The following is a 12,968-nucleotide window of genomic DNA, read 5'->3' as shown; positions in this document are numbered from 1 at the left end:
GAGCGATGGTGTCGAGCCGAAATCAAAAAGGGAAGCTGACTTTGGTCACAGCAGATCGTTGAAATAACGTATAGCACGCCTCGACTCGAGTCTGCTCATGTATTCGAGCCGGGTAGAGCTTTCGCCGGGTATTCGAACAATTCTATCTGTTACATCTGGGTCGACACTTCGGGGGCTGAAAGTTCCGGCGGAGATAGTTCGAAAAATATATAGAACCGAAGGAAGAGAATCACGTTCCTTCGTTGAACATGATAGGACTGGCGAGCAGCTGCTATACGTCTAACTGTGAAGCGAAGGCTCCATGCGTACGAATTGACAAGTAGGCCACAATTTCCCATTAAAAATCCAACGATGAGTCGACGGATTCTGAAAGCGATACAGTAGGAACCTCGATCATCCGGACCGGTTTTGGAGAGTTAAATGTTCGGATAACGGAACAGTTACTTAATTAGATGACCACCTGAGATTTTTATTGAGTTGTATAATTAGTTCAGTTGCTTGCTATTCATCGCTTCAGATTGAATTGTTTATTATATAATCAGAATAATTAACAAGTCAGATATTGGCAATCCGGATAATCCAGGTTCTACTGTATTTTTAATTGGATCACGCGCCAGGAACGTTCGCTTCCCCGCGGCTTGCACAAAGATATTGCAATGATTTGATTAAAATACAATTTCCGGCTGTTTTTGCGTTTATTAGGTCACTTTCGTTTCTGATCTACAGAAATCACTCCCATTTGAATAAAATGCCCATTTCGCGTCCGCTAGATTCGTCAATAAAAATGCAAATTTATATCCGCGGAGCGATGATCACTATCAATTCCAGCCAGTAATACGGGCCGAGGTTGGACATTTCGACCCGTCGGTTTCTGGAACACTGCGACAAACCGCGTTGGGGAATTTGAATTCACCCTTCATTTGCGCGAGCCAACGTTCCCGCAACAAACTATCCGATTCGTTCGAAGAGCTTCGCGCTTTTCACCGCTGTTCAACAGCCAAACATTCGTTCCAATTTCCCATGATCTTCCCCACCAACCTTACATTCGCGGGACGTTATAAAAATGTCATGCTTCACGTAATTAATCGTTGTTCTACGATATTATCCTGTTTGACAACGATTTATACATACCTTTGTTAAATATATCTACTTTATATTCTCTTAATGTATTTACCCGTAAATAAACAAATAAATCAAAATTAATTTTAACCACGAATAGCACGCGAGAATTTTACCTTATATAATAGCAAAATGCAGCTCAGTCTGTTTGTACGAAAACCTTTTGCACGTAGCCATGTATTTTAAGGTTGTTGCATCGCTTTACAAAAATGGATGTAACTTATACGATTTGAATCGAAAAAGTTTTTAGTCATCCGTATGGTAACGCCTTAAAATGTAATCTATACACGCCAGAAAATTGAAAAAAACTGGTGAAATATATTACAAAATTCCTATCAATTAACTGCAAGTTATCTTAACAATAAATTTGGTCTATAAACAATACACGTGTTACTAAACAAGAACGCTGCTTACTTCTCACAGTGAGGAACCGTGACTTCCGCCGCTAGATTTTTAAGCCAGTCATCTCTAAAATATCCGAGACTGGTGAATACTTGCTGATACCACGAGCAAATAGTCATCGAGCAGCGCCAACAATCTCATCCTGAACGACGAAATGACGGAACAGAGTTCCGAAGCGCCGAGGCTCGACCAGCCAACCCACCTTTGGAAAACGCATTGTTTAAGAAAATATTCGCGAGGAAGCTGCAGGAACCAGGCTGCAGACTTCTTCCAAGCGGTTTGGAATGCAACTATGTCGTGAGCCGAGTCGGCGAGCTCTCGATACGACTTAATCCGGGTCCCGTTTAAACCGAAGCCCACGTTATCACGGGTAAAGAGGGGGGAGAGGGAGAGAGGAGGAGAGAGGAGAGCCGAGTTTTCCGGTGTCACGGGACCCGGCGCATTTGATTCTATTTCAAAAGAAAAAGATCCCGGTTAATTCCTGGTAACTGGAGCCTGCTCTGGCCCCGCTTATCTCGGATTATCGACGACCCGGTGTTTCGCTCGCCTCTGTCGACCAACGCAACGGGGCAGCCTCTCCGGTTTCGAAAGCTCGCGAAAAATGTGTTTTCACTGAAATCATGACCAGGAATCGCTTAAATATCTCCGATATTTGCTTTCATAAATGAAATCCCTAGGACAATGTATATATTTCGAGAAACACGCGTAGCAGCGAAGGAGGACACCCCGAAGTCTCTAAAAAGAAAAAACAAAATGGCTAATGGTTGCTCTACAGTAACCGGCTCTGCTACCCTACGCAATGAAAATTTTCCTTTTGCATACATTTGCATGAGTTGAATCACTTTATCACCAAGACGCGACTTTGTACAGTTAATTCCAAAATGTTCAAACAACTTGCCGCAGAGACTGCTCCACTGTTAACACGATACCGTCCAGACTGTTTGTGCGAAAACTTTTGTGTTTAGCCGGCATATAACTTATAAAATATATTTATTTATTTATTTATTCCTCAGGCATCAAGCTGTAACAATTTGCCAAGATATTCTTGTCTGTTATAGTTGATAGCAGTAAGTTACATTTGTGTCGGAGTGTATTCTTATATTTACATCTGAACTCAAGCTTCTAACTACCACTTAGTTTTCTATAAAACTCTGTATTGTATATTTACATCAAAATAACTTATAATTTCATTTAACTGTTTGATATTTTATAAGATATATTGCTTCATTGAAGACGTAAGTTGTTACGTGCCTCTGTGAACCGGTACATTAAAATGTTTGCAAATGTTCGGTTATTCATCGTTTATTGATTCACTATAGACATTAAAGGAAAACAACGATTTTCGTAACATATTAAGATATGCGAGAGAAAGAACTCCGCCGAGATCCACGGAGAGGATTGACAAAGATGGCGGTCACCATAACCGGTGATCAGGGATTTTTGCCACGGATCGAAGCCGGTAGATTAAAAGGCTAATTGCCGAAAGTAATACGGACCACCCATCACGCGGCTTTAGATCCGGTGAAATAGATACGCATTAAATGGACGAAGGTAACCGCGACTCCTCCGATTACCTATTACCGATAATTATATGTTCACCGAGAGGGAGCAAGAGAGCGTGGCCGGATCCGGGCAGCGGACACACACTCCAGAACCTGTTCCCCTACAGCGGAGAACATTGAATCAAATTGCATGCGCGTGTGCGAGCGTCCTAACACGAATTCACGCCTCCTAACCTTTCGCTACCGGGTAGACGCACTCGTAAATAATTGACCCGCAGTGTCCGTGACCGTTGCCGTTCCACTGCACAGCAGTTGCTAGCCTCTCGTCGCCGATTCCGTTCGGCTCGGTTCAGTTCTATGCGGACAGGTTCGACAGGGTTTCCGAGGGTTCGGGGTGGTTCTTTCACGGCCGCGGATCGTAATTCGATTTCCCGCTCGGTAGCGAATTCGAGGACGAACCCAACTTCCTGCGTCCCGCATCGATCCTGTGCAGTCGAGCTAGCCGACAGAGGATAACTTGTTCTCGCGCCTACGATCGGTTTTAACCGCATCGGCCAATCACGAGCCTATTTACCTATTTATAAAAATCAGTAGAACAAATATATAGAACAATTGCAAGACTCGGAAATGTTCTCGGTTGCAGTACACTCTCGCTGCTAATGATTCCGTTTGGATACTGTATTATAAATAAGAAATTATAAAATATTATAATTTCTACAATAGAGACAGTTTGGAATCGTTGTGAATAGACTCATGCTTAAGCTCTTCCAATGCCACCCCCTATAATAAATATTAACTCTCTAGTTTCGCTTTATTTAATCAAATTGTTTTGATTATGTGCGAATTTTAGTAGCTGATTATCAGCGCCGAATGTATTAATTATAAATGGAAGAAATGAATAATAGTTTTAAAGTAACAATAGCTAGTTCAGAGACCTTATAATTGAAATATTCGTTTTAGATTGCCTCACAAGATATCTGAGTATTTTTTCTCTACCTTATTGTGTCACGGATACTTCTCGAGTATCTCGTAAAGGTACCGGCTCTATTATCGAGTTAGTAAAATTTGTAATAACTGTAAACGCAGACGACTTGCAGTGTGCATAAGGTTCTGATGTTTATTAACGAAACTCTGCGTAAAACTGGTAAAGCAAAATATTGAAGTAGGATATCCAACATAGGCGTCAGCGGTTAAACAACTCGATACCGTCGACTATTCTATCTTCGGAAGAACGCGACGCTAACGAGGGATACCGGAGAATCCGAACGGGTATTCCACGGTGTGGTCTCGCGAGCAGGTCGACGACAGCGTCCTATATCAATGTAACAGGGTGGGCAGGGTTTACAGAGCGCGTTGTGTATGGATGCTGTCGCGTTTAGAAGTTCATTAAGCGGTGAATTTATTGTAAACTAGGCATTTTTTCTGGCGGCGTGAGCCGCCGGTGCTGCAACTGGTCGGATCTACATAAATTGCCGGCCGCATAAATTCTGCGAACCGTTGGCAATTTGCTCCGCGGAACCGGTTAACTGCGAAAAGTGTTATATTTACTGTAACTTCATCCCTTTACGAGACGCGTCGGCATTTTTCTTCCGGCGCCGGGCGCTCCTTCGTCGAATTAATCCGGATTTATCTCGCGCCGTGTTTCTGTCTTATCGGGCAACCCGTTGCCCCCGACTCCTTTCGTAGATCTTGCCCCTCTTTTAAGGCGTTAATTGAGCTTCATTGTCGGCCCCTCGATCCCGACGATTCGATTCCCCTTTCCCCGAGAAACTGTCTCCGTGAATTGTTCGCGGCGCAACGTTGTCGCTTTGTGTTCCACCTTCCGTTTGCTCGAATTTTTTCCTAATTAAATTTCCTAATATATGAATGCTTCGGTTGGCCAAGAACTTATAGGTTTAAAGATAATAAAATCACGTGGTGGTCATGGGACATTCGAAGAGCCCGTGCCTACGTATTCATTAGGGTGTCCCATAAATTTCTTCCTTTCTTTTCATGCGAAATCAATAGACAATATTTGTTATTTAAGGTTTATTTATTATGTTATAAATGAACCGTTCTATTCTATAATTTTATTCCATCTCTCAGGAAGCCTCATTATGCTCTCTTTCCAAAACAGTTGAGACTCACTTGCAAAATACTCATCGAGGTGCGTTTTTATTTCAATTCATTGAGTTGGTTGCAGTATTTTGCAGAATTGATCGTTTCACCTTATGAAAAGAGCTCGTAGTATGTACACTACACCTTTCCAGCGCCACCAAATGCACAAAAGAACTTTCTTCGGACGAAGTCCTGGCTTCGCAACAGTTGAAGGTCGATTTTTCTTAGACCAAGTGCTTTTTCAATGCACATTTTCATATAAAATTCAAGTCTCGTCTTCAGTGACAAGCCTCTTCAAAAAAGGGTATTCTTCGTATCGCTGAAGAATCAAATCGATCGGTCTCCGTCAATTGGTTTGGAACCCAAACTTCATACCGATTCACATATCCCATCTTGATTTAATGATTACGTACCATTGTCCTGGGAATATTAGTGACATCTACTATCTCGCGCACACTATATCGCGTATACTCTCGAGGTTATGCATAACGTAGCGCGGAATAAACTTATGGGACACTCTAATACATTGTTTCAAATCTATTATGTAGGGTGTTTCATATTCATGGCATTAATTGGGTCAGATAGATAGATATTGTCAGGCCGGAAATAAGACGAAAATCAAGAGTAACGAAATTGCGTGAAAATTGAATTGAAATATCAGTCGAGTATACGTATACTCGATTAATCACCGATCATTATAGACCGCAAGTGGGATCATTTGCATGCATGATACAGTGTCAGAGCTTGTTTGTTATCTGGATACGATCGAAGAATGCATTAAACACAGGCTATTAAAGTAACTAGTGTACTTATCGTTGACTTTAATTTATTATTTTCAGTCAAGATATTGTTCAAAATGCATGTATTCGCCTGACATTTAAATTTGATTTCCTCGAAAATTTCGATCAATTTCGTTATTCTTGTTTTCCGTCTTATTTTCAAGTATAGAATCTATCTGACCCAATTTGTACCATGAATTATGTAACGTTCAGTATATTATACATTGTCACGCCTGATCTACATTCTGAAATACATATGATATCTACTAGAATACTCTTAAATTATCGTACTAAATAACTATATTGTCCCAAATGTTCTTCATTCGCTTTTTTTTTACCCAAGATCTACGTTTTTTATGCTAACAAATTAGAAATGCTGAAATATCTTCTACACCCTCCTCGCAATCGGACAACTAGTGCTGGAGCTTTCACACTCCATCGAAAACGATGTATTACTAAAAATTGTTGCAGCTTCGTAACACATGACAGCATGCTTCTTCACGTGACACGATATTAATCATTTGCACTCGAGCGTGACTCTGCGGCGCCACCAAAAATTGTTACATCGCGTATTAACATCATTCTTACAATATCAGACTCATCTATGTTTAAAATCCCACTGGATATGTAACAGTTGTATGAATCACAAGAGTCAATTTCATATGCATAAAACGAACTAAATGATATGAAATGGAGATACTGTAGATCAGAGAAACAATTTTGGATATAAAAATACAATGGCTTCGAGTGCAAACGGTCAATACGATACTACTATGCTTCCACCTTTATACAGTGCATGATCGTACCTGTGAAGTAACAGCAGTCCCCGCGGGATTTTCGTATTCAGATCGAAATCGCGATACGATCGGAGTGGTAGGACAGAAGCAAGACGATCTCTCGTCGCCTCGCCGTAGATCATTCCTCGGTAAATAACGATCGGTCGGTGGATTCGAACAGAACCCGCGCAAATTAAGTAATTTCGTTCTGCGCGGGGTATTACCCGGTGAATGGAAATGGATGAAGACATTATCGATCCTACGATCTGCCGGTCGTTCGTTATTTGGTGTCCGGTGCATGCGTGCGACGCGCCAGTCGACGCCAGTCGAGGCGAGTCCGGAGCAGTCGACGGTCGCCGGTGGTTGAATGCATCCAATCACAAGTAAATATATTTCTATGACGGTCTAGCTGTCCGGCGACGGTCCATTTGGACGTCTTTGTTCGTTTAATTGGCCCCCGCGCGCACTACGCGGCCCGACTCCGGCTCGCGGGCCGGAATAGGCCTGTCTTGCCGTTCGTTCCTTCCTAGGATCCGATTAATTCCGAGCGTCGCCCGATAATTTATGGCCCGGCTATGTGTTACGCTCTGCACCTTCCTCCGCCCCCTCTCCCTCTGTCTTCCTTTCCCTCTGTATCCCCGTCTGCTCGTTTCACGGCGAAACCTCTTCGTATCTGTCACACCTTGCTCTAATTGCTGTGAACACGCGAGAATCGAGACCAGGTGAGCGCCAGGGAGTCAGAGACCATCCGTGGTTGCTCTTTGCGCAATTTTCACCCAGAGATTCATCACCAATCTCGGGCAGCATGATCTTCCGTTCCGAGTTCGGCGAAAACAGGATTTCCTGCATGCTGCGTCGATTAAGTACAAAGCGCGTTCGATTTAAACTGATCTATCGGGAAATAAAACTTTTGTTTTCCTAAACACGGCTCCAAGCGATTTTCAAATGTCTACGTCCGACTTACGCGTTCGTCGATCGTCTGCTTCCGCAACAGTGTCAAGCCAAACGCATTCTAGTTAATTTTAAAGTTTACGTATAAAAATAACCTCACAGTCGACAAGAATTTGTAAAGTTTTTATTACAAAATTTGCTCCATGTAATTTATTCAAGCATTTTTCATGAAGAACTTTCCAAAGTTTATACAACTGTAGGGTAAGAAGACAGTTATTTTGACCGCTGTAGATTTAGTGTTCAAAATCTCAATCGCTCACTTAATCTATAGTATCTACACATTGTTATACTGTTTCAACACGAGGACGGAATAAATCTTCTAATTATCGTTAACAAAGAAATCTGCGAGGAGTTCCAATTGGTCGACGACTCCGATATTCTGGCGACCGTGGAACCGGCATCGGGATCAAAGACCATCTCGGTAAATAAAGATCGCGGATGCGGGATCGGGAGGAAAATGCCGCGGATCGTTAGCCGATCGAACGACTGTGTTCGCGGCACGGTTGAAACGATCGCGGCAACAAATCACTCCTTATATAGTCGATCGGAGTTTGCGGGCGCGCAAGACGAAAAGAAGCGGCGCAAAAAGGAAGAGAGTCGGTAGCGGGACGAGGAAAGGAGCCCATGGGACTTGCTTGGTGGAAAGGAGACCGTAAGACCAACGAGGAGGCCCCATGCGGTGCTGAATCACGCTCAAGCAGGCCTTTTTCACTTTGAGGTCCTTCGGCGAGCCTCCGCCTCTCGGCCCTCTCCGCGGCCGGCTTTGTCAGACTGGCGCGCCGTGGCGCCGCGCCGCGCCGCGCCGTGATTTTTCACGGTCGTCCTCGAGGCAAATAGTCGAAACTAGCGATGGCGTGATACCATAGAGATCTCGAAGCGTTTGCTTTTCTGTCCAACCAGCGTCTCCTTCTATTCCTAGTCAGTATTACATAACATTTCCTTCGAACGATCGATAACGTATAAAAAATTCACGAATAAGATGTTGTTCGATGTCGTTAAATAAATGTCAAATCGAATACAAACTTATTTATATGTAAAATAATTTAGCCAAATAAAATTTTATACGAACAAGAATTTTTTCGTACAGAAATCCATAGGATAAATAATCGATTTCAATAAAAATGTTTGAATATAAGGGTTTCTTTTTTCATAGTTTACCGATTTATCTCATCCATATTTCTTTTTCGAATATTGCATCGGAAAGCTTGTCACTTTCGGGTGGATCGATCGTCGTTGCATGACTGAATAATCTTTCCACGGAATAAAGAATTATTTAAATAAGTAGAATAATTTACGAGGAATAATCGATAGTCGTCATTCGAATAAAACATTCGACTGAAACTAAGAAAACCTTAGATAAATATTCGAAACAATTTGAATTGTTCCTGGCGGTGCTACCTCGCTTCGAGGCGACCCGATAATTGTATTATGCAGAGCGCTGTTCCCGGAAAAGTTGCTACAGTTCAGATTGTAACCAAAATAACTTCGACGGTTTCGTAAGCGCCGATCTAGCTCGAGCAGCATCGAGCCATCGCTAGTCGAAACTCGCCACTGGCCACGCGTTCGAGACCCTTGGTCTCGTCCTTGTTCTCCTATTTCTACACTGAATTCTCCGCCCCCTTATTCTCTGCGATTCGCTCCGGAGGATTTCTTGAAACGATTATCCCGGCGACTATTTTTACACGGTTTCATCGAGCTCTCCCACGGAATCCGAGATTCGTTTCTGGGATTCCCGGTATCGGCGACCGGATGAATTATATTCCCGCTGAAACTGGTATCCGTGCACGGCAGCCTACCAACTACGGGGAATTTCTTCATCCGTGGCCTCTCGCGGAGAGATAACGTCGTCCGCGACTTTCCACCGTCTATGCCCACGGAGAAATATCGCGGGGAGCTTTCCCCTGCGGCTTTCTCCGCGCCAAATTTATTCTACATGAGAGCTACTCCGCAATTGGAAGTACTGGTAGCCGCGGCTTCAATTACATCGAAACATAATTCTTGCTTTGCACTGGGCTAACGGCGATATCGAAACTCGATTTTTACTATTATCCTGTTCGGAGGCTACAGGCTCTCACGCTGCAAATGTTCGCGCAAATGCTTAATTACAGGCGTTGCAAAACAGAACACGCGTTTCAGTGCTTCAGCAAATTTTCCCGTTGCGATAAACAGAGCACTGCTTTATAATTGGAAATAGGACAAGAGAGATTCTATCTTCTCCGCGCCTTTTATTCCTTTTATTCTTCGCTTTGCGTGTTGCGAACAACATTCCGCTCTTGTTTCTGCCGATTCACCCTGTGCATGGGGCATTATTATTTTTCATTTTTGATACACGCTCCAAATGATTCTCCCGGCGATTCTGTTCATGATTTCGATCGAACATACTACTAGCGGAGGCGCTGTAAAACGTTTCGCGATGAACCCGGTGGGCCCGCACCGTTTAACTGTCACCCTACCGCGCGACCGGCGGTTGTTTAGAGTGGTACAGCGATGGTAACACCTACGAAACAAGGAACCGTGTACAATGTATCCTCTGTCCCTCGATCCTCGCGCAGATTACCGTGTTCATAGATATAGCCGCGTCATTAATCATTCCCGATCATCGATAGCATTCAGCGTTCCCTGTCGAGTAGCAATTGATTGGCGGAACACCCATCGTCCGATTTCGATGCGATTCTCATTTCACGTCCGCCCCTTTCTCCCGTTCTTGCGCTATCTCCTTTTTTCCCCATCGGCTCTCTTCTCTTTTAACGCGCCGATGCCAACCGACGCGGCCGGCCGCTCGTTTGACAAGCGTATTAACCCACGCCATTTCTGCTTTGGCAGATTAAAATCATTTTTTCAAGCCCGCTTCCGACCGCCCCTCGTCGTCCCCCGACGCGCCCTGAAAAATATTCCCGAAGCGTTCGCCGTAATAAAAATCGATAATTGAGTTGGCCGCAAGGTCCTGCCAGTATTCCTTTTGGAAAACTCTTGCGGACCAAGCGTTCCCCATAAAAGGGGCGACAATTTTTCTACAAACGCTTCTAACATCTTACAAAAATGCTGATACTAAAGCCAGGTATTTCCGTTACGAAAAATATGTTGGACAACGATTCTCGCTAGCTTTCTTACTCGTGCCTTTTCTATTTATTCAAGTCCTATTTTCTTTCTTGCCTTAACGATCTCATACTGTATTGTTCTCTATTATTCTCTCCATTTTCTTCGCTTTATTCGATTATCTCTTCACTTATCTGCCGTCGTATTTTCTTTCTTATACCCCTATTTTTTTACTGATAGTAAATATTATCTATTATTATTGTTATTATTATTATATGTAACTCCGTGCTATTAAGTCCTTCCAGTTGGAGCTACGTCAACTCTGAATACAAAATAGTTTCTCTCACCTACAGTATTTCCACTTTGTAGAACCTAAATGCACTTTATACATACAAAATCGAATTTCGTGACTCGTGCAACAATTACACCTTTAACAGCTTTTTCAAATACAGCAGAGTCTCCATTACCCGTATCCCGTTTAATCGATGTTCTACATTGTCCGAGACGCTTTAAACTTTATCGTTGAGCTTCCGGTTATTCGAATATTTTCCGGAAACGGAACGAAACAACGAAGAAGAGAACGTAGCAACTGAACAAAAATCTATTACGTTATTTTTGTGAAAAGTTTAATAAACGTCCACTTAATTTTACAATCACGTAATTGAACTTAAATACATCTACGGTTTCATACATCTGATACAGCTGATAATACGTCATCAAAATGTTGTTAACAATCTCATTGCACGATTTATGAATATTCATCGATCCTTCCGTATTATCCGAGCATATCTCGTTGCACATCAGCACGGATAATCGATACTCTAAACAAATTTGACATTCAAATTATTTTGAAACGGGATACGACAACGTTTAGCGGTGTCTTAACCCTTTGCAATCCTATGTCCAGTGTGACTCGACATTAGTTTTTATTTCAGAAGCTCCATTGTCGCGTCCCACTCGACATTATTTCATGTCCAAATAAATAGATGTCGTCCACACGTTACCGGCGCTCTTACCGAACCGGTTTATTGTTATTATTATTATGCGGGAGAAAACTTATGTAACTTATAGCAACCTGCTCAGAGTTTGAAAACTGTATAACTGTCACCCTCTAAATATTTACGATGAGTGAAAGGCGCGAAATAAATAAGGACTTTGATAGTAGGGATAATGACGTGAAACTTGTTAAAGAAAACCAGGATTGCATCCTGAAAATTGTTTCAAAAGATACCAAAATCTTGAAAATTTCAAAATATGACAATAGTGTAAATAAAACCGGTGTTTAAGTGGATTTGTTTCATCTTTTGTTTATTTAAATTGCCTTATTTTTTAGTTAAAATAAATATCAAATAAAAGACTTAAAAGCTTTGGGAGCCGCTGGTAACGAAATTGAAATAAAATTCGGAGCGCAAACGGTTTTGTTTTGGGATAATTTACCAACGAACATTTCGCATTCACAACGAATCGCATCGCAACGCAACGCCATTACAGAATGTTTTTTGCAACGCGATAGAGCTGCTAATAAATTGGTCTGCGAAAGCCTATATTTGCAGGGAGATCCGCAACGTCTAGTCCTAGTCGGAGAACAAAGGTAGTTGCGGAGGAAAGTAAGACGATCTTGGGTTTCGTGTTTCAGGCGGGCATGCTTCGCGGCGAGCACGGCGAGTTCTGGTTGGAACCAGTCGCCCTGTCCCCGGAAGAAGACCGGGGAAGAGTCGGCAGCCTGGAGGAGAGGATCAAGGAGAGGCTGGAAGACGGCGGCGCCGAGGCCCTGCACCGGAAACTGTACTCGGTGCACTCGGTGCACTCGATGCACTCGGTGGCCGGCAGGCCGCATCTCGTGTTCCGCAGGTCCGTCGAGCAGCCGCAGCTCGAGATCGGCGCCGCAGCCGGCGGCCGCACCAGACGCCGACGAAAAAAGAAGAGAAAACTCGAGAGAAACTGTGGCACTCGCGGTGAGAATCCAACGGCGCCATCCTCATTCTTTCCCGCGTCTCCTCTTCTTCTGCTTACTTTTCTTCTTTCACTTCTTTTTCTTCTTCTGTCGCGGCTTCTCTCCTTTTTGCCGATTCCCCGTTGCTTCTTTTGCTTCTCGTCCCCCTATTATTCGCCCAGCGCCCCGCTTTCAATGTCATTTCCCCGACTTTTCATTTGACACCTCTCGATCCATGGTTTTCCCAGCATCGGGTAACCTTTCCCAATGCTCGCCAGACTATTAGCCACGTCGCTCCTTCGTCTGACTCGGTTTTTCTTATTCCACTGCGCTCGGCACACCGGAGTCTTCTCTTTTCGTGTACCACCATCTA

At 43.3% G+C, this 12,968-nt stretch overlaps 1 protein-coding gene across 3 annotated transcripts in view; it reads left to right on the top strand.

Annotated features, from left to right (window-relative positions):
* Positions 1–12,968, top strand: part of LOC144474967 (A disintegrin and metalloproteinase with thrombospondin motifs 7) — a 104,429-nt gene that overhangs the window by 76,418 nt on the left and 15,043 nt on the right. For all 3 annotated transcript variants that reach the window (XR_013494801.1, XM_078190409.1, XM_078190421.1), the window contains exon 4: positions 12,299–12,617. Coding sequence is in view for 2 of the 3 variants with exons in the window: in XM_078190409.1 (XP_078046535.1) it covers positions 12,299–12,617 (319 nt within the window). In the remaining variant the exon portion in view is untranslated. The remainder of the gene's footprint in view (positions 1–12,298; positions 12,618–12,968) is intronic.

This window comes from Augochlora pura, chromosome 2 (assembly GCF_028453695.1).
Source record: "Augochlora pura isolate Apur16 chromosome 2, APUR_v2.2.1, whole genome shotgun sequence".
Lineage (NCBI taxonomy): Eukaryota > Metazoa > Arthropoda > Insecta > Hymenoptera > Halictidae > Augochlora > Augochlora pura.
Note: the sequence above shows the minus strand (reverse complement) of the source record. Positions and strands in the feature narration are given on the sequence as shown.